Below are 25,786 nucleotides of genomic sequence, written 5' to 3' on the forward strand. Positions count from 1 at the left end.
AAGCTTGCAGATAGTGTGATTAACACATAGCAAAAAATTGATCAATGAAATTGTAGTAAGGGTGTAGACAAAACCTGCCCCCCCCCCCCCCTTCTGGACCCCTCTGGACCTCTTTCTGGACCCCCTTTAAGACCCACCCTTCTGGACCCCCCTTCTGGACCTCTTTCTGGAACCCCCTTCTGGACCCCCTTTTGGATCCCCCCCCCCCCCCCCCCCTTCTGGACCTCTTTCTGGACCCCCTTCTGGAGCTCTTTCTGGTTCCCCTTTTGGATCCCCTTCTGGAGCCCTCAAAATTTCGGAAAAAATAAAAAAAACAACATTAAAATACTAAGTAAAAACATAACACTTATACTGCTTGGTATCCACGAAGGTTTCTTCGATTCATCGTGCAGCTTAAAAACACTTCACTATTTTTTCAGATTCAGCGTTTATTTTGCCTTTTTTTTCTAATATATTTACAATTAATTAAGTGATTAATGTATGGCGAAGTGTCCTCTAGAAACCACCAGGCTTATAGTTGAGGCCACCTCGTACCAAAAAATATATGCTTATGTTGTTTGTGCAACAAGTGTGCGGCTTTGCCAGTTCAGTCTGATTATTTTATTAAAACTCTAGCAGTTTATTCTTAAAGTTGAGAAAACTTGTCAGAGAAGTGATTGTAACAGGAGGGGAATTCCAGATCTTTGGGCCTTGGTAAAGAACCGTCTCTAAAGTTCATAGTTTCACATGTAATTCTCTAGTGAAGTTGAAATTCGTTCTTGACAGCCGCCTAATCCAGTAATTGCCTCCGAAATCGTCCCATAACTGTCGAGCCGATCTCCTGCCATTTTGTTCCGCCATCTTGAATTTTCCGCTGACCAGTCTGAATGAGCCGTTACCTTGACGATCGTAGCCCGACGAGCCCGACAACATGGAGGATTAAATTAGTTGTATTTCACGTTATGAGTTGAAATAAACTTATTTTTGCTGTTACTGTCAGTATTTCCTTTTGGTTTTAAATAGATACTCAGTCCCCTTTGAAATTGCATGAACCGATTTTGGATCCGCAACAAAATCTGCATGAATAGGCCTTACGCTACCCCATACCAATACCCGGACAGGTTTCACACAGGGAACCTATTCTGCGAGACGGGTGCAATTTTTGGACCAGCACCGAGTAAACACCTTGACCAGTTCTATTTTCATACCAGTTGCAAACATACTGCACCAGTGCTGTGTGAACAGTCTGAACAGGGTAACCTGCGTGCTCGGTGCCTAGAAAGCAGGGAAAGGAAAGTTCGGATCCATGCTCATTCCGCACTTGGCGCGAATCACCCCTCTTCCTTTTCCTTTCGGCGCCACCCATCAAGGTTAGTGCCGGAACAAGTAAAACAAATTGTACGGTTCAAGTAGGTCAGTTTTCTTTTTTTCACTTTCTTAGAACAGAAAGATCAGCAGTTTTGGTGTGGATGAATACCCATATGGCATAAAAAGAACATCAGCTGAAGAATATGCTCTAAGAGAGCAAGGCTAAAAAGAATGGCAGGGTAATTAGTAGTTACTTAATCGTCATGCGATTTAGGCTTACACCCCGAGTAGGAGTGCACTAATTGCGAGTCAACTGCGATGATCACAACTTCGTTTCAGATAGGTTTCCATTGTTTATAGTAATGAGCCACAGACTCTTGTCACCCATGACACATTACTATGTTCGTTAACTGTAATTTTACAGTGTGAGTTTTACAAAGACCTCAAGTAAATTAAGGCATGGGTCTGGCAGTTCTGTCGATCAAAAGTCAGGGGGTGGTCTATTTTCTAAGGCTTTTGTCCTAGTATCGTAAGACTTAAGCAGACCTATAGGTTTGCAAATCTTGTCATTTTGGTATGTGTGACGTATGCAAATTAGGTCACGTGACTCGGTACGGCCAGAAAATGCTGGAAAACTTTCCACCAAAAATGGGAACAGTTTGTACTGATAGTGGTTTACCTTTACTAGTACCAGGCAGGTACGAAGGGCAAAAATAAAAGTTCTGTGCTTGGAAATTATTTATTTTTTTGTTAGGTGCGAAAATAAACAATGTTTTGAACTAGTTCCCAGTCTCCCATAAAAATCGTTGTTGTTTTCGTGCCTTTAATTTGAGTTATCTCAAAGTTGCCAAGCGTGGAAATAATATACGCAATACTCTCAACAGTATAAAACTGGTGGTAGCCTCGAGGAAGTAATAAAAAGTGTTCCCATTTTGCTCTAAAGAATTTTAAGCTAAAAATAACTCATGTAGGTCACGTGACAAGATATGACCTCCCTAACCCTTTCATTTTCTACAATATATTGTTATCAAGTAGATCCTAAAGCCAGTTTGTGTTATTTAAAATGCTAACAAAGTTACACTGCCCCCTCAATTTTTCGGGAAAGGAATGTAGGCCCAGGCCTTAATTCACCTGAGACGTTGACTTTTTCTTTTCTGGGAGAAAGATTTGATGCTAAACCCGGCGTTCCTCACCTGGTTTTCGGGTCTTTTGACAAATGTCAGTGCGAGGTACTAGCTGGTCAGCGGAAAAATCAAGATGGCGGAACAAAATGGCTGGAGATCGGCTCGACAGTTATGGGACGATTTCGGAGGCAATTACTGGATTAGGCGGCTGTCAAGAACGAATTTCAAATTTACTAGAGAATTACCTGTGAAACTACGAACTTTAGAGACGGTAGTGAAGCGTTTTTAAGCTGCACGATGAATCGAAGAAACCTTCGTCAGCTGCTTCGTGGATACCAAGCAGTAAGTGTTATGTTTTTACTTAATTTTTGTTAGGTATTTTAATATATATATATTTTGTTATTTTTTCCGAAATTTTGAGGAGTCCAGAAGGGGGGGGGGGGGGGGGGGGGTCCAGGTTTTGTCCACACCCTTGTAGAAAGGTGCTTTGATTTTGTTACGCTTCAGCTAAACCAGAAGTTTACTCAAGTGTCGCAATATTTAGCTGAAGCATGAAAAAGCCAATTCCACCGATTTACCGACCAATCAATTAGCTTTTAAGGGACATTTTATTGATATGCTTTTTCTCTCAGCACGGGTAGACTTGATGTGATAGCTTGTTATATCGGTTACAGGGATCTTGTGCAGTGAATTGCTGACAAGTCTTGCCTCCGATGCTTCGCCTAAAATCAACCGTAGCTGTCTTGAACTGAGGAACTTTGCTTCGTCAATATCGGACTGATGTGACAGGATTTCGTACTGGTGAATTTTACTGAGTCTTGTTACCAAGCTCCTAAAGGGGGAAGAAGGAAGAAACATGTAAAATTGCGGAAGTAAGTCGTTTGTGTAGTGGCACTGTACGTACTTTGTCTATTAACAATATTCTGAGGTGTTAAGCAATTTGGACTTTGTTAAACGATTTAATCATTCTCTGGTTAAATATCTAACTTGCAAGTGGACCAGGTCTAGTCAATTGCTCCTTTTACTTTCGAACATACACTCTATTCTCTGACTTCTCCAGGAAAGCTTATCAGGACAACGAGACGGAAGTCGAAGAGATATTTAGGTCTTCGTGCTCTATTGCTGTAGAAGCAATTTTCACCGTAATTGTCAATAACGAACTAGTTGATTTACACCCCCGTAGTATTATAGTAGTACTAGCAGTGAATCTCTTGAACCCAAACCCGTTGGCTGAATAACGAACAACTCTATATACAATTTATGCAAGATTCGTCATGGCCAAAAAATGTGCAGGCGACACTTTGATTGACTGAAACTAAGAAAGGTCAACTCATGCGTTCAGCCGCGTCTTTTTTTTTGTAATTATGCAAGGTTTCTGTTTTTTCTCGGATTAATTATCGTGTACAATGCCTTTATACTTCGTTTATGCTAGAGGAAACTTTAAAAAGTACAATTTAAGTACCAGTTTACCGAGACTAAAAGAGACAACTAGGCACTACACACAGAGATATTCACTGACAAATACAATATTATTTCAATCGTTCAACACAACAAGCAAGTACTTATTTCAGAATTAATCGTCATGATTTATAGGGGGGTAAGAGGTTCCTTTTTATTCAGACTGCCGGTTTCTTGTGTGTGACAACTCTACGATCGAAACATCATTGGAATTAAATCCTTCATATGCTTTTTGTCCATGGGAATGTTGTGGAGTGTTGATAAAAACCCGTGACAGTCAGGTATCTGTGACGGACAAAATTCATTATCCACGTGACGGTTGTGCCCTAGACTGTTCGCAGTCCCCCTGTTTTTCCGTGGGATTCTCGAGACCGGTAGGCTTCGATGGAGTTGCCGCCATCTTGCGCGAGCGCGATCTTCGGGAGCCTTAAACTGTTTTAACGGTATAGTTTTGTACCCTGAAGAAGGCAGCATTGCTGAAACGTCGGTTTAAGCAACCAGGGATTAACACGAAGAAACAAATTGATTAATGAAATTGTAGAAGTTGCTTTTATTTTGTTACGCGTTTCAGCTAAACCAGAAGTTGAACTCAAGTGTCGCAATTTAGCCGAAGCATGAAAAAGCCAAGGCCACCGATTTACCGACCAATCAATTAGCTTTTATGGGTCATTTTATTGATATGCTTTTTCTCTCAGCACGGGTAGACGGGATGTGATAGCTTGTTATATCGGTTACAGGGATCTTGTGCAGTGAATTGCTGACGAGTCTTGCCTCCGATGCTTCGCCTAAAATCAACCGTAACTGTCTTGAACTGAGGAACTTTGCTTCGTCAATATCGGACTGATTTGACAGGACTTCGTACTGGTGAATTTTACTGAGTCTTGTTAACAAGCTCCTAAAGGAGGAAGAAGGAAGAAACATGTAAAATTGCGGAACTAAGTCGTTTGTAGTGGCACTGTACGTACTTTGTTTATTAACAATATTCTGAGGTGTTAATTAAGCAATTTGGACTTTGTTAAACAATTTAATCATTCTCTGGTTAAATTTCTAACTTGCAAGTGGACCAGGTCTAGTCAATTGCTCCTTTTATTTTCGAACCTACACTCTATTCTCTGACTTTCTCCAGGAAAGCTTATCAGGACAACGAACCGGAAGTCAAATAGATATTTAGGTCTTCGTGCTCTATTGTTGTAGAAGCAATTTGCCACGTAATTGTCGATAACGAACTAGTTGATTTACACCCCCGTAGTATTATAGTAGTACTAGCGGTGAATCTCTTGAACCCGAACCTGTTGGCTGAATTACGAACACACTCTATATAATTTATGCAAGATTCGTCATGGCCAAAAAATGTGCAGGCGACACTTTGATTGATTGAAACTAACAATGGTCAACTCATGCGATCAGCCGTCTTTTTCTGTAATTGTGCAAGCTTTTTGATTTTTTTTCGGATAAATTATCGTGTACAATCCCTTTACACTTCGCTTGTGCTATAAGAAACTTAAAAAAGTACAAGTTTAAGCACCAGTTTACCGAGACTAAAAGAGACAACTAGGCACTACACACAGCGATATTTACAGACAAATACAATATTATTCCCGGTATTATTTCAATCGTTCAACACAACAAGCAAGTATTTATTACAGAATCAATCGTCTTGATTAGGGTGGTAGGAGGTTCCTTTTTATCCAGGCTGCCCGTTCTTGTGCATGGCAACTCTACGATCGAAAAATTGGAATAAAATCTCTTATATGTTTTCTGTCTATGGGAATGTTGTGGAGTGTTGATAATACCCGTGACAGTCAGGTATTTGTGACGGACAAAATTTTTCCACGTGACGGTTGTGCCCTAGACTGTTCACAGTCCCCCTGTTTTTCCGTGGGATTCTCGAGACTCGTAGGCTTCGATGGCGCTGTCGCCATCTTGCGCGAGCACGATCTGGGGAGACTGTTTAAACTACCGAGGGGAGCGGGAGTGGGGAGGAAGCGGGAAAAATAGTTTTTCGCTCCCCATCCCCCACTCAACTAACCCCCACTCCGGCTCCCCTCGATAGTTTAGACATTCTTCCCAGATCGCGCTCGCCTTTACAAACCAAGATGGCGGCAACTCCATCAAATGATAAAAAAGCAGAGACCGATACAACGTAGGATTACGGTTTAAAGGTTACTATATTTCGGCTGGCCAAACCAGCCTTCTTCAGGTACAATGAAAATTTACATTGGGACATACGCTTATATAACAAATATTTGTGCAATAGGTGGTTTTCACTTCACACATCGTCACGCAAGTGAAAAAATAAAATCCTCAACCATTCAATAGATAAAGTCAAGAAATTGATATGTTGTAGAAGAGTGATACATAAACAACGTGTGAAAGCCACAGGGCTGGGCGATATCTCCTAATCGAGTTATTCGAGAAAATGTACCACGGAAAATTACAGAGTTTAGTATGGGACGCCATGTTGGTGCCCCGTCTGATGGGCACCAAGATGGCGGCCGGAAACCAGCAAAAACATCTGGAGTTTACCTTGGCTATTTCAAAGCCTTTCTTCTCTCTGCTGAACTTTCACACATTGACATTAACGCTTCTATTACATGTTAGCTGATCAGACCTAAAAAAAACACGACGCGAATCGATGTTTTCATGTACGTGACATGTTTAGAGCAGCAATCCTTCTGTCACGCACTGTGCAAAAATCTAAAATTCAAACTGCTCTATTTTCAAAACAAAGAATGCTATCCTGCTGAAAACAAGCAAACCGATGAAAATTTAGATTTTCTTATATGTGATGAAGATGAAAACCCAAAATTGTGTTTAGTTATGAATTTCAGTTTTTTATGACGTCATGTGAAAACCAAGAATAGCGGAACTACGTAAAAAAGTGATTGACAGTATATAATATGAAGCAAATGAAATAATAATAATAACAAAAAATAAAACATAACAAAAGGAAAAAAACTAGTAAATTTTTTCGCAAATATTGAGGCCATGTGGAAGAAGTGTTCTGCCTTTTGTGGTTAAAAAGGCTTCCCTGGCCTTACGGATTGAGTCTCGGTTAGAGTAAACTTTTTTCTAGTTCTGTCCGCGCCCGTGAGATGCTTGTCACGGCACTGTAATAGGCCATTTCCGAGTTGCAGTGAGCCTCATTATGAAAGCGAGGCTTAGGGCAAAGCTTTTCGTATGGAAAATAGTTTTATTTCCGAATGAAAACTACTTTTCATAATATGTGGCAGGGGCGGGCTGAAGAACGTAACCTAGATCTACCCCATTTCGTACCAGGCACAATTTTTTCAAAATCGCACTTCTCAACTCTAGTTATGCGAAAACCCCTTTCCAATAACAATTTGGTCCTATAACTGGATGACTAAAAGAGGATGAATTTCACTCGTGCTCGTTTCAGAAACGGCGGTATAATTTCAATCGTGGATCACCCGGCATTAGAGAACAACTGGTAGAAAGAATGGCATCTGGAGCAGACGACGAAGTGACGGACACATCATCCGACGAACCAATGGACGAAAAATCAAAATTATCTTTTAAGAGTGAAAGGGAGGAGTCGGTTCAAGTTATGGCGGTCTTGCCTGATATGGCTAAATTCCACCTGTCCAACGGAAGCGGCGGGGAAGAAATAACGTCAAAGGGTACTTGTGACGAAAAAGACATTAAGCTACGCAAAGCAGGTGAGTCGTGGTATTGAATTTGCTAACACTTACTAGACCAGGTACAAAGTCTTGAATGTACCATAAGTGGTGGAAATTGTGTGTAACCCATCACACATATAGGTATTCTCAGGGGGGGCTAGCAGCGAGGCCTGGAACCGAGTATTGATGATCGCCCCAGTTAAGAAATTTGACCGAGCGAGACTAAGTACCGATTTTTTGATAAACAAACATGGCGGCGATTTTATGTGAAGGCGCGTCTGTGCGGATTCGCAAATAATTTGGCTATTCGACGTCCAAACATCACAGGAAAGTTTCGGTCTCTCTTTTACCTGAAGTTTGGTCATCAAGAGGGATCACGGATGCAAATTCTGCAGCGTAAAACGAAAATACTGTAACCAACGACTAGCTGACCCACATAGTTCACAGGGCTAGACCAGTGAGACTTCTTCCATTCCACTTTATCGTTACCTTCCCTATAGATTTTTTCATTTAAGTACACTGTAGAATCTCTCCCTTTACAGCAACTACCCACTGGGAGTCAACAAACTGTGGATGCTCTGATGATCTAATTCTCTGTTTTGCTTAAGTTAAAATGTTATTGTCGTGCCCATACTCTCAACAACAGATTTTTCTTCTCTAATCTCTTCTAAATGGTGAGCAGTTGAGAGGTGATGTTAGCAGCATTTTGCTCTTCAACTTTGCCGAGTGAGCCACAAATATTGACTTTTGAATTCATTATGTATGCTTGGTAATAAATCTCATCATTTTAAAGAGATGAAGTTATCTTTCATTAATTTAGATTTTATCTGTCATACCTCTGGGGTGAGAACTGGAACATAAAAGAGGCAGGGCGCAGCAATACTCCAGCCAGTCATTACACTGTGCAAGTGTGTGAAAACGTGCAGTAATTGCATAATTTACAATATGCTAATTACACTTGACTATGTTACACAATATGTACCAATTAAACAGTATTGCAGTATGTTACTGTTCTGATGTATATTGTCATGTTTTGATGACATAATTATACTGCAGAGTAATGTGGTCAGCTGGGTTAATCCTCGAGTTGCTAGAAACACTTCAGTTATCAAGGGGTGATAATTTACTTTTAGATTGTCTTCTTTGAAATGGCTGTTCAATACATAGAGAAACCATGGTTGATTTACCATCCCGGAATCTATTTGGTACTGTATCTCCCTTGCAGTTGGTTGTTAGGGTGTATTCCCAGTAGCCCCATTTTGGCATCCACCAATGGGGGAAAACCACCATACCGATACAGGTGTTCATGGACATCTGTATTATAAAGGGCGACAGGTAATACAATAATATTTACATGTACCTTCCAAGGTTTCTGCACATGCATGTGGTTTCTGCAAGATCTCAGTGTACCAGTACATTGTTCACCCGGTGCTACTGAACTCAACTTCCCAATTTTTTGCACGAGAGAATAAGGACCTGAATGTCTTTTCACGTAAGTTAATCTCCCCATACAGACAAGAGACAAACACCCTTGCAACCACTCATACAAACCTGGTAGCTCTATTCACAATAATGTTGAGCAATCTTCTTCTGAGATCTTTATCAGCTATCCTTTCCAGTTGCAAAATTTTCTTATCCAAAAATTTCTTAAGGACTCAAGCCGTTTTCCTTGTGTATGCATTTAAACAATTTGTGCATTAAAATTAAACTTACAGGAATAACTGTCGTCACACAACATTTAAACAGAGGGAGAATTCCGTAAAATAAACATGCTGTTTCATTCGTAACGACGCTTTCAACAGTTGATACGCATAAAATGTGGCGCAAATACTTTTAATACGCTTACATTAAAGTTCCAAGCCGATCTTGAGAAATAAGCTTACATTCTGGGCTTTCGCGATGACAGTCGTGAAACACTGCGTGGCTTCTAGTTTCTTCAGAACTGAACAACAATCGAAATTGAACTCTACTATTTTGTCGACGTACAATATCTTCCTGAGACGACGAAAACCATAATCGTTCGCTACACTACAAATCATATTCTTCACCACATACACTCGCTGAAAACATGTCGCTCGCAATTTCATTGCTGACGACTCTACTAACCTAAATCAAAGCTGGCACCTCATTCCAGCGGTCTTGATTAATCGCAAACTTCGTACTACCGCAAAATAACATGCTAACAGTAAAGTAACAATGACTTAAAACGAATGCGTTTTCCTCCGTCGAGTCGCCACAGACAAAATAGCATGAATCCTTCGCATTTCGCGCATGCTCGTTACGGTTTTCGATTGATTGACAGATTTCTTTACTGGGGCGATCATCACTTTCCGAAAAGCGGCAAGATCAAAGGCAGCTGCCAGCCCCCCCTGGGTATTCTTTCTTTAACTCGTGAATTTTGCATGCGCAATGAACGAGTTATCGTAATGAACGAAAATGCGTTCTCGACCCCAGAGTCCTTGGCCTTGACACTCATGCACTCGGTCATTCCATCGTTCCATCGGTCGCTCGATGGGATGTAAACTTTTAGCAAATATAGGGTACTGTCACGGCTCGCTTAAGTTTCTATACACCCTCAATTGAAATTCTCGTTTTTGGAGTTCGAAATTAAAAGAAAAAGCTTAAAGAACACTCGACCGCCGGAAAAGAGGATATGATTGGGGATTTTGAGAATCTTAATTCGATGAACTCAGAACACAAGCTCTCGAACGATTAAACCGTGCGGGCTTCACATGGATTTTTAAAGACTTAGTTATTAATTTTTATTTTATTTTTAAATACTGGAACGGAAAACGATACATTACGGTTAATGTTGTTTTCAGTACGGTAAAGGCCGTAAAACGTTACCTCTCAGACTGAAAAAAACGAAAAAACAAAAACAAACAAACAAAAAGGCAGAGATGGAAAAATTAGCATAAAATATGCCCCCTCCGTGAGTCGATTCTCGTATGAAAAGATTGCAAGCCGAAGGACTTGCCACAACACCAACCCAGCAACACTGTCCAAAGGTTGGGAAAAAAGTGACGGAGCTATCGAACCGCTGATTTTGACGGCCACAATTGTGTTTCTTTGCTACATAAGTGAGCAACTGAAAATGAAAGAAAAAAAAACTACAACATAATCTGACATAATCTAAAATATCATTTCATTCACCTATTCAATTCACGAGATCGCTCACAGAGCGCTTTGATTCAGGTTCAGCGACACTTACATGCAGAATCTTATAATCTTAGTAGTCCTTTTCGTTGTCTGTATTTGCGAAGGGGAGATTTTTTCAATAGATTTATTGGAAGATTCCTTTTAAATTTGAACATTCAAAACGTTCTTAATATTAGCTATTAAAGACGTTTCGTAAAAATTTTCTGGCTATATTTGGTTTGGCGTGCGATTTTTTCTCAACTTGATGTTTGCATGGCAACACCTTATGTTCTTCAAAATTTCGGTCCTCTATTTTGATATTGAGCTTATAATCTTAACGTTTGCACTCAAAATGATATAACACGAAGAATCAGTGTTGGACCTTCTACTTACAAGTTTCATCGTCATCACTTAAAAGCTCTTAAAGCTCGGAAATTTATGAACAAAAAGCCCAAATTGCAAAGTTAAACTAAATCACAGAAAAATTTAGCATCGTACCAGCTTCAACCTTGGCAAAACGAGAAAGTTTTTTCAGCTAGCTCACCTGATCTACGACAGGTTAATGTACGTTTTACGGAATGTTTTTTTTGGCAAGCCGGTCAGCATTTTCTTTTAATCAACGTTACACGCTACTTATAAATTTGCCAACCGTCACATAACGGAAAATTTTTAAAAGATACTTTCACAATTATAATCTTATTTTATGGCACAGAAAACAAAGAATTAAAAGCTGAGCTGAAATGAAAGACAAAAAACAACGCAGGTTTAAGAAGCGGTCTAGAAGATGACCTGAGAGAGAGAGAGAATTAATAAATGGCAGACTGATTGCAGTTGTATCAGTGCAGCTTAAGCTGCTCAAAAAAGGTTTAGGCTTGAACGGGATTCCACTGATATATTTTATCATTCCTCTCTTCACTTCACAAAATGACCATTTCCCAGTTGGCTTAATAGCTCAGTTGGTAGAGCACTGCACCAGCACCGCAGGGGTCTTGGGTTCGAATCCCGTTCAAGTCATGATTTTTTTTTTCACGTTTTCTTTTTGCAGCTGGGTAACTTGCGTAAATAACTACGATGGTCTTTCAAACACTAATTCTTGCATCCGAGTTTCGAATATGTGTATTTTAATTTTTTTTATAGCGGAGAACGAACGGAAACTTCAAGAGGAAATAGAAGAGTTAGAATGCGAGAAAACGAATTTGGAAAAGCAGAAAACAAAACTTAAAGAAAAGGTCGATGACCTTGAGGCGAAGCACCAAAAGTTGACAGATGAGATCAGTAAAAGCGCGATCTTCACAAACAGTAAGTCTCATACTAGTTTGCGAATAGATTTAAGCCTTCCCTTGCCTGGTTGTTGCTCCAACTTCCCCGTTGATAGGAATTGAGAGTTCCCAATCACATCTTTTGATCATAACCCAGCCTCCTAGAAGCTGTTGGAGACAATTCCCGTGATTCATTTTATTGAGTACCCTTCAGCAATAATGAGCAGAAACCATCCACAAGGACGCTTTGAAGGGCCTTCATTTTAACAATAAAATGTTTCTTTCCGGCGAGGGACTATTGTCTAACAGTGGTTTCAGGAATTTGAAATTCTTAAAGCCGTAAATATTTTACTGAGGGACGATGCTTACGGAGATTATTTTAAGGACATCAAATTTTCAAGCGAAACTATCACTCGACAATCCAAAGACCAGGACAGACGGAATTTTATCCTGAACATAACAAAAAACAGTAAAACCACTTTTTCACGTTTACAACTTACTAGTGTCATGCTGTCAGTAGGTTAAGGTTTGAAATAAATTAAGGCAAATGTTATACGAGGCAAAAATTTGCCTTCAACTGCGAAAGCCTTACAATCTACAAATTTACTGTTCAGATATCGAAACTGCATGACAATTAATACAACCTCTATTTAATTAGCGTTCTTTTTCCTGGTATACTGCCGTGGAAATGAGGCGAAACGCCCCAAATGAAAGTATGTTGGTGTTTTTCACATGCCAGTCGACACCATCATGATCTTTTGCAGTTAACGTAACCGCAGATGTCAAGGAGCGAGGCATGCTCGGTTGAGCAGCACCTGTTTGAGAAACGTTCGCACTGCAAATCCCTCAACACCCCCCATCCCCCACTACTTAAAAGAAAAAAGTATGACTATGGGGCGTACGAAAATAGAAAACTAATTTTCCTTATTGCCGACAGTTGGACGACGTATCTCAGTGAAGAAACACAGTTCTTGTTGTGAAAGCACCTTTGTTCATTTGAGGGGTGTTAATATAAGCCATAATGCCGTGAACATTTCAAAGAATTTTATCCTGAAATTATCCGTGCGATCAGGGCAGAGGTAGCATTAATTACTGAATAAACAAGTTAAATTCAACTCGAGGCCCATATAGAAACCAAGCCTCGTGGTAATAGTCTCATCTTTGAAATATCGGTTTTTTTTTTTGTTCAGGAGTACATTACCTCCAGTATAGTGATTCCAGATCTGTTGGCGTTATCCAGCACTTGGAGAAAAATACTGCAGTGAGACCTGTTGCCACGCGTTCCTCAGGCGGGCCCAAAAGAAAGAAGGTCTCGTGCAGGTGGCACATTGACTTGGAAAAAAAATTTTTCCTGTTAATCACTCACTGCTCGTTGAAGAAAAACCCACAGGAACTTGGTGAGTGGGAGCTTAATGGGTCTATTGATGGTCAAGACTGGAAGACGCTTGAAAGAAAGCTATTGGAAATTGGTGGTAGGTGTACTACGTGGTCAGTCCAAAACGAAACGATGGCTTTTCGGTATTTCAAGATTCTTCAAAAAGGTGCCAACCAAGCCGGAAAAATCAGATATGGCATTTTCTTCTCTCGTGTAGAACTGTACGGAGCACTTGTCGAAGTGAAGCATGGACAAGAAATTTTGGGGAGATCCCTGGACGAGGTGGGTTGAACTTACTCTATATTTTGATCTAAGGCTACGAAATTCTCTTGAGAAAAAGACCAACAAACTAAAGAGTATTGATGGATCTGTGATCAATACTGTAAAATTGCGATTGTAAGCCCTGCGTTTTGGTCATCTAACTCGAACTCGGTTAACTCGATTTTCCCGCTAACTCGGCGAACTAATTTTACTTTCCCTTGGCTCAAATTTACTGACCCCGATATCTCGAACTTTATGTTCTTAGAAACGACGGTCGATAAACGTCAAATGGTCAGAATAAAGCTGATTGACATGTCCATGCAAATCTTTAATCGTTATTGATACCATGCAACGTGCTAAAATTTAAGGAAACGTTATTGAAGCCCACATTGAGAATGATGTATTATTCAGTGCGTGACTCAGGTATAAACTCGGAAAAATTGGAAATCCGAGTGCTCCTATTAGGAGCCTAAGACCTTCCGATTACTAGTTGGGATGGGATGCTCTACCACTGAGATACAGGAGACTGGCGAGAGCTTTCATATATATTGTCGTGCCGGCTGTTCTGATTCTTTTTTGGGCATTTAGGTCCCGACGAAACAACTCGAACTGTTCGGTAATCGAATTTAATCGAACTCAATCGAACCTAATCAAACGATTGGGTTCGATTGAGTTCGGCAACACAATCGAAACAAAAAAACTGCGTGAGAGTTCGATTGCGTTCGATTTCTGAACCCAATCGAACTTAATCGAACGTAGTTAACCATCATTCGAAAGAGACAAGAATTTTGAAAAGTCTTTTTTAGCATGCAAGAACACAAAAGAATTAGGATGATGATTATCCACGACTGTTTTCAATTTTAATCATTTTTAATCGAATGTATGCCAACTTCGGCCATCGAACCTAATTAAACTCAATCAAAGTTCGATTGAGTTCGCCGGATTGCTTCAATTTTTTTTGTGAGAGTTGATTGTGTTCGAATGTCGAACTCAATCGAACCCAATCGTTCATGAAGTTCGATTGAGTTCGATAAATGAAACGTTCGATTTGGTTCGAGTAGTCTCGTCGGGTTTAGGTGTGTAAAATTATATCATGTATACATGAAGGTATTTAGTCATAATTCTAAAAAGTAATAAAATTTAATACCCCATCGGTAAGAGGTTGACAAACTACTTTTCTCTTAATTATGACCAGAGGAAAGCAAAAAATTAAGATCAGCTTGCGTTTTCTGAATGATGTTTTCAGGGACAATAAGCATCGAAGCAACATGTATCAGTTGAGACACTCCAATTATTTTCGCCAAGAGGGAGAAAGATCACGCGTCTGCCATAAGTTCAATTTTAGTCTTCATTTTTTTTAAATTCTGCTACAGAAATTAATACAAGCACCAGGGATTTTTAATCATAGTTTATTTTAGAGATTCAAAGTTCATTACCCAGTATTCTTGTATTCTTTCTTTGACCACATCCACATAACGTTTGTTTTTGTAACGTTCAATTCAACACCTGGTATACTTCTATTCCTTTGCACATTCCTCTTTGAAGAAAAGTCTTCGAATGATAAAATACTCCAAGAAGCTAGAGTAAACTCAAAACTCTGAAATTATTGCTTTCTTTTTCAGCAGTGAAAAAGAGTAACTGTCACTCGCTATTATTTATTTAGTATTGTTTACTTAACATATGTCCTGTTTTTCCTTTAGTCAAAGTCCAAGCCACTCAGTAGCTCACTGCAACACGAAAACAGCTTACAAAAGTGGTTCCAATTGACCGTTTAATGTTTTTCTAAACAAAAATACAAATACTCCAAAAAAACCTCGTGGTCCCAAAACGACCCAAAACGTTTTTCCATCCTAGTAGGTCATGTGACCCCAAAACAAAAAAAAAAACCAGCCTCATGTACAACGCTCAAAGTATCCTTCACATCTTTCTCCCCCTTCTCGACGGGCCAGTGGCTCATCGAACACATAACGTTTATACTTAAAGTTCTCGGTGTTCCTTATTATGGTTCAAAGCACTCTCAATGTTTTTAAATGCTCATGACGTTAGTGTTCTCAGTGTTCATCTTGTCTCCTGGCTGCTGCGCCCTCTGCGACACATTCTAACGGACAAATCCTGGCGATTAGTCTGATCAAGGCATTACGACCCACTTGCACTTTCACTGCTCGAACATGCCTATCCTTTCCAGGATAAACCTCCTGAACTCTACCCAGGGGCCAATGTCCCCGAGGCGTGTCTGGGACAATCACTAGAACAACATCATTGACCTGGATGTCTTTTTGTTTCCTCTGCCACTTTGTCCTACGGTTGAGTGTTGGTAGCCATTCAGCTCGAAGCCAGCGGTGCCAGAAATGCCGCACCAGCTCTTGTAGACGTCTCCAACGCTTTCGTGGGCTAAATTGGCTACTGTCAACTGTTTCTGGAGCAAATTGACCCCCCACTTGTCCGAAGAAGAAGTGATTAGGGGTGAGTGGTGCATCATTTAAGGGGTTTGCTGACTGGTACGTTAACGGCCTGGAGTTAATAAGAGCTTCAGCACACGTAAAGGCAGTCGTCAGTTCCTCGTATGTAACATCCACACTCCCCAGTATTGCATATGCTGCTCCCTTGGCCTCTTTAATCATTGTCTCATGGACTCCACTAAAATGGGGAGCCAGAGGGGGTTTAAAGTTCCACTTTTCACCTCTATTTACAACGGAACTTACAATCTTGTCTTAGTCCAGTTGTGCAACTAGCTCCCTCAGCTCTCGCTCCGCTCCAGCAAAATTACTCCCGTTGTCAGAAATCATTTCCTCCGGTAGACCTCTTCGATTTGTCATACGGAAAAATGCATTCAGGAAGGAATCTGTGTCCAGCCCGTATGCCATCTCTAGGTGAACAGCTCGTGACAGCAAGCGTGTAAATAAGCATAGGTAACGCTTGGTCCTCCTCTTGCCCCTTGTACGGTCACAAATGGTCTTGCAAAGTCGACCGCTGTTCGGGCGAACGCTCGCAAGGGCAATTTCAGTCGGATCTTTGGTAGTGGGGCCATTATCTGCTTTGCGGCCTTTGCTTTCCTTCGTTGGCATTCGCAGCATTCTCTTTCCACCTCACGAATCTCTTCTCTTGCCTGCATGATCCAAAATCGGGACGACAGCAATGACAGCGTGTGATTGGTTCCCGCTTAGTGGTTGCTTCCCTCATGAAAAGATTTCACAATCAACCTTGTCACCGAATTCTTCCTTGGTAGAATGACAGGGAACCTTGCATCAAATGGCAAATAGTTAGCATAGCGTAGTCTGCCATCCGATCGAAGTAGCCCATCCTCGCCCAGGACTGGCTTCAAACTCAATAGCTTGCTGTTTGATGGAAGGGCCTTCTGTATAACCGAAGCCTTGTAATCTTCATGAAATTCTTCCTGTTGTGCTTTCTTGATGATTTCGATTTCCGCATCTGCGATTTCCTGGCAACCCAGCTCCCCGTAACTTCTCTCATTGATGTGTATCCTACAGTTGTTCACAAATCGTCCAACCCATACTCTAACCCTCACTAGTTTTCTCCAACTTGAAAATCTGCTGGGCTGTAAACGGAAAGGTGACTCTGGCGTCCGAGCAAACAGGGTTGATTCTTGCACTGGCTCTCCAGACGTCTTCATTTTCTTCCACACTTCCATTACTGCTTCGGGACTTGGACCAGTCTTTGTCTTTGGCTACGTTTCTTGGTCCTTGCTCGATCAGAAAAGTCGGTCCCCGTCAACTCATCTCACTTTGTTTCAATTCAGCAACTGCAGCTCTTCTAGTCGGAAGATCAGCTGGATTCTCTCGGGTGCTCAAATAGCGCCACTGACTAGGATTACTCGAATCGTGTATCTCCCCAATCCGATTTGCCACAAATGGCTTGAAGCTCCGACTGCGACCTCGAATCCACCGCAAGACGTTCATACTGTCGCTCCAAAATATCAGTTGGTTCCTTGAGTACCCTTGCTATAGGCAAGGCCAATCTCAATCCCAAGACAGCTTCCATTAGTTCGAGCCTAGGAATACTTGTTGCTGACAAGGGTGCTACCCGTGTTTTAAAGGCCACTAAGCTGGTCGAGACTGTGCCATCCTTGTAAAGGTATCTTGCATACGTCGCCGTTCCATATGCATCAGCTGACGCGTCAGCAAAGCTGTGTAGGGTTACTGCCTCAACACTACGATCTAATTGCAAACAACGGGGAACTTTGACATCTTATAACTCTCCAAGCTCCTCAAACCACCTTTTCGCTCTTCTAGCTTGGCTTTGGTCTAGTAAGTCATCTCAGTCCAATCCAGAGGTCCACATCTCTTGAAGAAGTATCTTTGCTCTAATCACATAAGATGCTAGGAGCCCCATAGGATCAAACAACATGGCTATTTTGCGCAGAAAGTTCCGCTTGGTTAAGGATAGTCATCCTCGGGTGGGTTCGCTCTGTAAGTAAAAACATCTTCTTTGGCGAGCCACAACACGCCAAGTGTCCGAACCGAAGGCAAATTTACTTTGTCTAAATCAACTTCAGCAGCTCTGTCTCCTTCTGGAATCTTCTCAAGTACTTGCTTGGAGTTTGAAAGCCATTTCCTTGCGTGCATACCGGCTGACCCCCACAGTTTTTTGACAATTGGTCATAAAGGTCTAAGCATTCCTCGTCACTAGGTGAAGAGTCCATACTATCATCCGTGTATGTTGACTCCAAGATCGTTTCAGTAGCTTTCGGGTACTGTTCCTTGCTTTCCATCGCTTGCTTCCGCGAAACAAACTGTGATTGACAGGGGCACGAATTGACACCAAAGACAAAGCTGTTAAATTTTCGGGATGCCTTGACTGATCCAAATCTCTCCATAAGAAGCGATGAAAAGGTCTACTCGATGGCTCCATCCCAAATCGTAAATACATCTCAACAATGTCACAAACGAGGGCAACTGGGAATCTCCGAAAACGAAGCAGCACATCAAAGACATCACGTTGAAGCTTGGGCCCTTGATAAATAACATCATTCAATGATACACCATTGCATTTTGCAGAAGCATCGAAAACCACACGAGTCTTAATAGTCGTCTTCTCTGGTCTCACAAATGCGAAGTAAGGGAAGTACCAGGCTTTCTCATCCTTTTCGGACGGCGACAACTTGGGGATATAGCCTTTCTTTAAGTACTCAGTGATGACATTAGAATATGATCCAGACAACTGTGGATCCTTCAATAGCTGTTTCTCTGTGCTTAGCCATCAATTTACTGCCATGTCATAGTTGTCTGGCAATTCTGCAGCATTTGGTTTCCACGGCATGGTGACTTCATATCTCTCTTCTTTGAACTGCACTCAGTTTTCAAATCCTTTGATGACTAACTCTTCTTCTGGTCTTAGTCTCTCTCTTTTTGTCTCTGATCCACATGTCTCAATCTCCCAAACAGAGGTTAGAGCAGAGGTTAGCTCCTTCTCCTGCTGGTGCACAAAGTAGGCTATGTTAAGATGGGTCAAAGGTGTACCACCAGCAATCACATCTGCCGCCCCGATGCATGTCCAGCCCAAAGGTGTCAGTCGGGCCACAGGCTCACCAGGTTGCCCACAAATGTCCTTAATTGAATAATGCAGTTCTGCATAGTCTATCCCAATCAACATGCAAACGACTGGTCGAGGACCAAGATCGGGGAGGTTAATGCCTTGTAGATGCTCCCATTTTGCAGCTTGCATTTTCCAGTTGACCGGCCGCATGTTTCTAGTTACTCGTGCTGTGGTATATGCTGAAATCCTTACATTAGTCCTGCCATCCACACCCTGCAGGTCAAACTCCACCGGCATGGTCTCGAAGGAATCCTCTCCACCGTTGAGGACGCTAACAGTGATCTTCTGGATGGTTCCCTCCAACCCTAACTCAGCCGCCACATCACCGTTTATGTAAGTCTTGGTATTAGCATCATCCAACAACGCATTCAAGACCAACCTCCGCCCTCCATTCTTCACAACCACCGGTACGGTACGCAAATCCACAAAATGTGCCTGTTCTGGGGGCTTTGAAGTCATCATTGTTGTTGTTAAGGAACTTTCAAAAACCTGCGCTCCCCCTCCGTTCTAGGACTGGCTGGAACATTTCCGCTCTGTAAATGTCCCATCTCAGTAACCAATGCTCTTTCCGGCTCCCGGTCTGCTATCTCAGGCCCATGGTTCACTTGGTCATCAGCAATATCATTTCTTGTTACTAGATCTCCATGCAGCAATCTATTGTACATTTTTTGACAGCCATCAATACCACAGGGCTTACTCCGGGCACAGCGGTCGCTGGTGTGATTTCTTCGTAGGCAACAGAAGCAAACTCTCAATTGTTTAGCTGTAAGCCAACGGCTTTGGACATCCATTTTTCTAAATTCTTCACAACGCCACAGAGGGTGGGGTTTCCCACAAAACTCACAGTCAAGGTTTTTAGCCTTTCTTGGTGCTCTTGTTTGTCCAAAGAAGGTCTGCACTCCTTCTCTGCGCCTTCCTGCAACTCCACATAACGTCTCTGCTGCAACACTCTGAAACGCAGGTTCTTGGATGATCCACTCTCGAAATGTCTCAGCACACTCTGATTTCTTATGTTCAAACACCCATCTGCTGTAATTAGCAAGCATCAACTCGGTCATTTTCTTCTGTATCTTAATGTACAAAGACCCATGGCCAAGTTCCTCGTGTCTTCCAGCTTCTTTGAGATTAATGACGATCACATCTAGAAGGTCTGGTAATCTATCCAGATCTTAAGTATTACCAGTACGAATAGGTGGGGGTTGGTCTAATTCCACCATATTTTCTCTCTAATCTGCTCTTAGCTGTTTCATAGGCTTCCGGTGAATGACCCAGGCTCTCGACCACCCTCAATGCTTCCCCAGACAGGTACTTTTTCAACTGCAACAACTTATACTTTGCAGTGGCTGGGGCCTTGTCGATACAAGCCATGAATGCAGCTTTCCAGCTCCCATAACACCGTTTGTCTCCACTAAAGACCAGAATTAATACTCTCGTTGATTGTTTCCACGTATCCTTTCCAAGCTCATGATTGAACGATCCATCTTTCTTTAGTTTCCGACTTTGTATCATTCTTTGGCGACGGCGGGCACGATAACCCAAGTTCCTCATCCTTGGCACCATCGAGTTTGCATAATTTATCTGTAGCATCTTCTTTTGCCAGGGATAACTCTTCATTAGCTTTCTCGAATTTCGGTTTCCATCTCCTTCTGACGGCGTGCGTATTCTTCATCAAGTTGTTTTCTATCGCGGTTGATTGATTCTTCCTTTTCACGAAAATTCTCCTCGAGGTCGGTCACATGTTGGCCCGCTTTCTTTTCCTTTGAATGCAAACCCAATAGTTTCCCGGAAAATTCTGATGCTTGACTCGACAGTTCATCTCTGATGGCATGCAAATACTCTTGAAAACATTCCTGAGCTTCTGAGCAAATTCTTACTCGATATTCTCGATTTCACGGCTTGTTTTCTCCAGGGCACTCCGATCGCTTGCTTTCGAATACAATTCTCCCAACGATGACAGATCCTCAATAACACGTTCTTGTGCCTCATCCAACAGTTTTCGGGAATCTCGAATCTCACGATGTTTCGCTGCGATCGCATCTTCTAACAAATCCAGCAACTGATTTTTCCTCCTTGTAAACGACGATTTCGACTTAGCTTTTGCGACTTTCCGTTCCTGAATCTTGGCTGTAATTTCTTGTCGGGCATCGTCGGCTCCGGCGCTGTCTTCAATTTCTGCTCTATCACGAGCTTTCTTCTTCTTCTTCGGATTTCTTGGCATGGTTTTTCTTTCAAGAACCTCGCTCTGCTACCAGTATGGTTCCAATTGACCGTTTAATGCTTTTCTAAACAAAATACAAATACTCCAAAAAAACCTTGTGGTCCCAAAACGACCCAAAACGTTTTTCCATCCTAGTAGGTGATATGACCCGAAAACAAAAAACAACTTCATGTTCAACGCTCAAAGTATCCTTCACATCAAAAAGGTCTGTGCAGTTTTGGACACTTTTGTTCCCTTATGTGGTAACTATCGAGGGGTAGCTCAGCATTATGGCTTCTGTCATCACGAGATATAATCAGTCCTAAGGCCTTTTAAGGGAGTGCCGTCGAGAGCACTAATTGAATACCTTGCTACAACTCACCCAGAACTAACAGTTCAGGAGTTCGCAGTTGTGATTGAGGAAGAGAACAAACGAAAGGACGCTTCTCATTATTGAAGAAATATGATTCTGCCGAGAAAGGACGTTTGTAACGTTTCGTTCGTGACTTGTTGTTCTTACTCACAAGTACTTGAATAATTTTGTTTTGGTGTAAGTAACTATAGTCAGTGTTCATTGGCGTAAGGGCGAACTTGTTTAGGGGGATGGGGTTTGATGAGTGGAACTCGGTGTTGGCTGGCTCGAGTGCACAGAGATAGTGCTGGCTTAGAACTTCTCCTGCCCACACGTATGTCCAGAAACGCACCTAACCCTGAATTTGTCATTCGCTATTATTTATTGCGTATTGTTTACTTAACATTTCTTCTGTTTTTCCTTTAGTCAGAGTCCAAGCCACTCAGTAGCTCACTGCAACACAAAAACAGCTTACAAAAGGTCTGTGCAGTTTTAGACACTTCTGTACCGGGATGTGGTGACTATCGAGGGGTAGCTCAGCATTATGGCTTCAGTCATCACCAGATAAAACCAGTCCTAAGGTCATTTAAGGTAGGTTCATCGAGAGCACTAATTGAATCACTTGTTGCTACTCACCCAGAGCTAACAGTTCAGGAGTTTGCTGTTGTGATTGAGGAAGAGAACAAACGAAAGGACGCTTCTCAATTATTGAAGAAATATGATACTGCCGTAGAAAGGAAGTTTGTAACGTTCCGTTCGTAACTTGATGTTCGTACTCACAAGTACTTAAACAATTTTGATTTTGTGTAAGTAACTATTGTCAGTGTTTATTGGCGTAAGGGCGAAATTGTTTAGGGGGATGGGGTTTGCTGAGTGGAACTCGGTGTTGGTTACAGTTAGCTCGAGTGGACAGAGACAGTGCTGGTTTAGAACTTCTCCTCGCCACGCGTATGAAAAATGCACCTAAATCTGAATTTGCACGCGCTATTATTTATTTGGTATTGTTTACTTAACATTTCTCCTGTTTTTTCTTTAGTCAAAGTCCAAGCCACTCCGTAGCTCACTGCAACACGAAAACAGCTTAAAAAAGGTCTGTGCAGTTTTGGACAGTTTTGTACCGTTATGTGGTAACTATCGAGGGGTAGCTCAGCATTATGGCTTCAGTCGTGACGAGATAGAATCATTCCTAAGGCCATTCAAGGGAGGTTCATCGAGAGCACTTATTGAAGCACTAGCTGCAACTCACCCAGAACTAACAGTTCAGGAGTTTGCTGTTGTGATTGAGGAAGAGAACAAACGAAAGGACGCTTCTCAAATATTGAAGAAATATAATACTGCAGAGAAAGGAAGTTTGTAACGTTCCGTTCGTAACTTGATGTCCGTACTCACAAGTACTTGAATAATTTTGATTTTGTGTAAGCAACTATAGTCAGTGTTCATTGGCGTAAGGGCGAAATTGTTTTGGGGGATGGGGTTTGCTGAGTGGATATCGGTGTTTCTTGCAATTGGCTCGAGTGCACAGAGAGTGCTGGTTTAGAACTTCTCCTGTCCACGCATATGTCCAGAAATGTATCTAACCCTGCATTTGTCATTTGCTATTATTTATTTGATATTGTTTACTTAACATTTGTCTTGTTCTTCTCTTCCTTTAGTCAAAGTCCAAGCTACTCAGTAGCTTACTGGATCACGACGGCAGCTTAAAAGAGATCTGTGCAGCTTTGGACACTTCTGTACCGGGATGTGGTAACTATCGAGGGGTAGCTCAGCATTGTGGCTTCAATCATCACGCGATAGAATCAGTCCTAAGGCCACATGATGGAGGTCCGTCGAGAGCACTAATTCAATTTTTTTCTGCTCGTCACCCAGAGCTAACAGTTCAGGAGTTCGCTGTTGTGATTGAGGAAAAGACCAAAAGAATGGACGTTTCTCAATTATTGAGGAAATATGATACTGGCCAGGAATGAAGTTTGTAACGTTCCTAATTTGACTTGTTGTTTTTACTCACAAGTACTTGAATAATTTTGATTTTGTGTAAGTGAATATAGTCATTGTTCATTGGCGTAAGGGCAAAATTGTTTAGGGGGTTGGGTTTGCTGAGGGTGATTTGCCCGACTGGAACTCATTGTTGGTTGGCTCCAGTACACAGACACAGTGCTGGCTTAGAACTCTCGTGCCCACACTTATGTCCAGAAATGTACCTAACCCTGAATTTGGGTACTTTATAGAAGACCGCACCTTTTTGTCTTGTTCCAGTATGACCTCAAGTTTGACATAACTATTTGTGTTTTAGTAGGAATTAAGGTCAGGGGACACCTTGTGATTTCTATCATACAGTTCATGTATCTCATTAGCTAGCTAGTGTTATACAAATAAAAGTTTCAACGTTGTTTTCGTTGAATTTGGTCCTTATTCGGGATACTTTAGAGCGGTTTTCAATTGAGTGTCGAAAGTAATTGCGTTTTTGCTTTGGTTTTACATTACTACGCTCTGTGATTGGTTGATAAAACTCGCGCCACTTTCTCAACCAATAAGATGTAAAAGCAAAACCAATCGTACCTCGCTCGCACGTGTTTTCCCGCGCTTAGCGCCGGTTACATGTATTTGCTTTGAATTCTGATCGATTGATTCATTGCGCTGTTTGTGTCTGTTGGGATTGGCTAGAGTAATTACTTTGATTTCGGTTTTACGACACTCGATTGAAAACGCTGTTATCATTAAAACGGTATTTCATTACTGATAATCCCTCCCAAATATTGCGGTTTGAATAACAATAATTTTAGTGAGTTAGTTATTTCAGTTAAGAGAATTTAGATCAATTGTGTAGTGTAAGTCACCGACATGAGACACTTTGCCTTCTTAGCCGGACTTCCTGGAACTGTCTAGATTATCTTTAGCTGTGTTTACAAGTGACAAAGTTGAAACGGTTTTAGTCATATCTTTCAACGCAATAGTCTGTTGTAGACATAATTTTAGTGATGCCGATCAAAAGTTGTTTTCTTCTGGTACCTATTCAGTGTGAAGCAAAAGTCTTGTTTTGAACTGTGTCCTCGGAAACCGTACCATTGAATAGTTACGGCCAAATTGGTTTTTAAGAAGTAGCAATAGATTGTTTATGCTTTGTCAAGAAGAGTTTCCTTTGTTTTTACTTTCAGTTATCTTGCTGCCAGAACTTAACTGGAAATAACTTGCTTATTTTTTTTTTGGTAATTTTGGGTGTAATTCCGCCGTGTTTTAAGTTGAATTTGTACCAGTTGAATTTTACCCTTAATGAATTTTAATCTATAACTGATTACTGAACGGAAACACCTATTGTATTAGATCAGTTGCACCAACACGTACTGTACTTTTAATTAAAGTTACGAGGTTGTATGCACGTAGCAAGTTAATTTATGGAAATTAGATTTGGACAAGGAGGTTGTGTTCTCGTCTCCGTTGTAAAGTGTTGTTATGGGATTTCATTTGATGTTTGATTTCTCTTGTATTTAGCCAAGAGTGTTCATTTGCAAACGATGGAAATGTTCCTTGTAATTTTTAGATTGATTTCCTCGCTTTGTTTTGTCCAGATCTTTTGGCGATGACATTGAAAATTGAAGAAGAAAATCATTTTGGTCACTGAAAGTTATTCGAAGGAAAATATGTAAATTGCGCGCAAGCGTACTTTCGCTTAAGAACTACTGCGCAAGGCATAACGTTAGCTTAAATTTACGATTGATGAGATTTGGACAGCTGATTGACAGTTCCCGCCAAATCACGCCTGGACGGCATTAAAGTGATGAGATTAATCTGTTCTTAGCCTTTCAACTGGATCTTGTCAGAGCAAGGTTTTTCAGGGTTTATCAATAAATTAACCAAAAGAGCAGGAGACGTGGTTGTACTCCTTTGAAGCGTAAAAACGCGTAGTAAAATAATACAACCCGGGTGCATCTCAAGTATATCGTGATCCCCACCTTCTTCCTGCATTCATGCCATAAGCAATGAACGTTATCAATATTGCGTGACTTCCTTTGCCGTTTTTGACTCGTTTTTGGGTTTTCTCAGTTATTATCTTATCTTATCGTCTTACTCAGTTTTATATCCAATTTATAGCAAGATAATATCCTTTTCCATGAAAATTCAGTTCTGTATGGCCGGCCTACAGGAT

At 41.3% G+C, this 25,786-nt stretch overlaps 2 protein-coding genes and 1 pseudogene across 3 annotated transcripts; 1 reads left to right on the forward strand and 2 right to left on the reverse strand.

Moving 5' to 3' along the window:
• The first annotated feature begins 2,998 nt into the window (after positions 1 to 2,998).
• Positions 2,999 to 25,505, forward strand: LOC146459487 (uncharacterized). Of its 2 annotated transcripts, XM_085089384.1 has the most exons (8): positions 2,999 to 3,283; positions 4,607 to 4,804; positions 7,270 to 7,549; positions 11,786 to 11,947; positions 13,098 to 13,564; positions 22,072 to 22,236; positions 22,682 to 22,735; positions 23,304 to 25,505. In XM_085089384.1, exons 3-8 carry the CDS (start codon positions 7,330 to 7,332, stop codon positions 23,607 to 23,609), a joined length of 1,374 nt encoding a protein of 457 aa, XP_084945510.1. In that variant the 5' UTR covers positions 2,999 to 3,283; positions 4,607 to 4,804; positions 7,270 to 7,329; the 3' UTR covers positions 23,610 to 25,505. The 2 variants fall into 2 exon arrangements, with proteins under 2 accessions (XP_084945510.1, XP_084945511.1); XM_085089385.1 differs by lacking the exon at positions 4,607 to 4,804.
• LOC146459488 (uncharacterized) lies at positions 18,042 to 18,847 on the reverse strand (annotated as a pseudogene).
• Positions 18,854 to 19,558, reverse strand: LOC146459489 (uncharacterized). Its single transcript, XM_085089386.1, has one exon. It carries the CDS (start codon positions 19,556 to 19,558, stop codon positions 18,854 to 18,856), a length of 705 nt encoding a protein of 234 aa, XP_084945512.1.
• Positions 25,506 to 25,786: the final 281 nt, after the last annotated feature.

This window comes from Pavona decussata, unplaced genomic scaffold, assembly GCF_977016875.1.
Source record: "Pavona decussata unplaced genomic scaffold, jaPavDecu1.1 SCAFFOLD_219, whole genome shotgun sequence".
Taxonomy (NCBI): Eukaryota; Metazoa; Cnidaria; class Anthozoa; order Scleractinia; family Agariciidae; genus Pavona; species Pavona decussata.

Excerpts from the sequence above, each read along its gene's own strand:
- LOC146459487 (XM_085089384.1), top strand. The coding sequence starts at position 7,330 with ATGGCATCTGGAGCAGACGACGAAGTGACGGACACATCATCCGACGAA. Across the intron at positions 11,948-13,097 it reads AAGCGCGATCTTCACAAACA|GAGTACATTACCTCCAGTAT; the intron begins GTAAGTCTCATA and ends TTTTTTGTTCAG. Across the intron at positions 22,237-22,681 it reads CAGTCCTAAGGTCATTTAAG|TCAAAGTCCAAGCCACTCCG; the intron begins GTAGGTTCATCG and ends TTTTTTCTTTAG.
- LOC146459489 (XM_085089386.1), bottom strand. The coding sequence starts at position 19,558 with ATGATGACTTCAAAGCCCCCAGAACAGGCACATTTTGTGGATTTGCGT.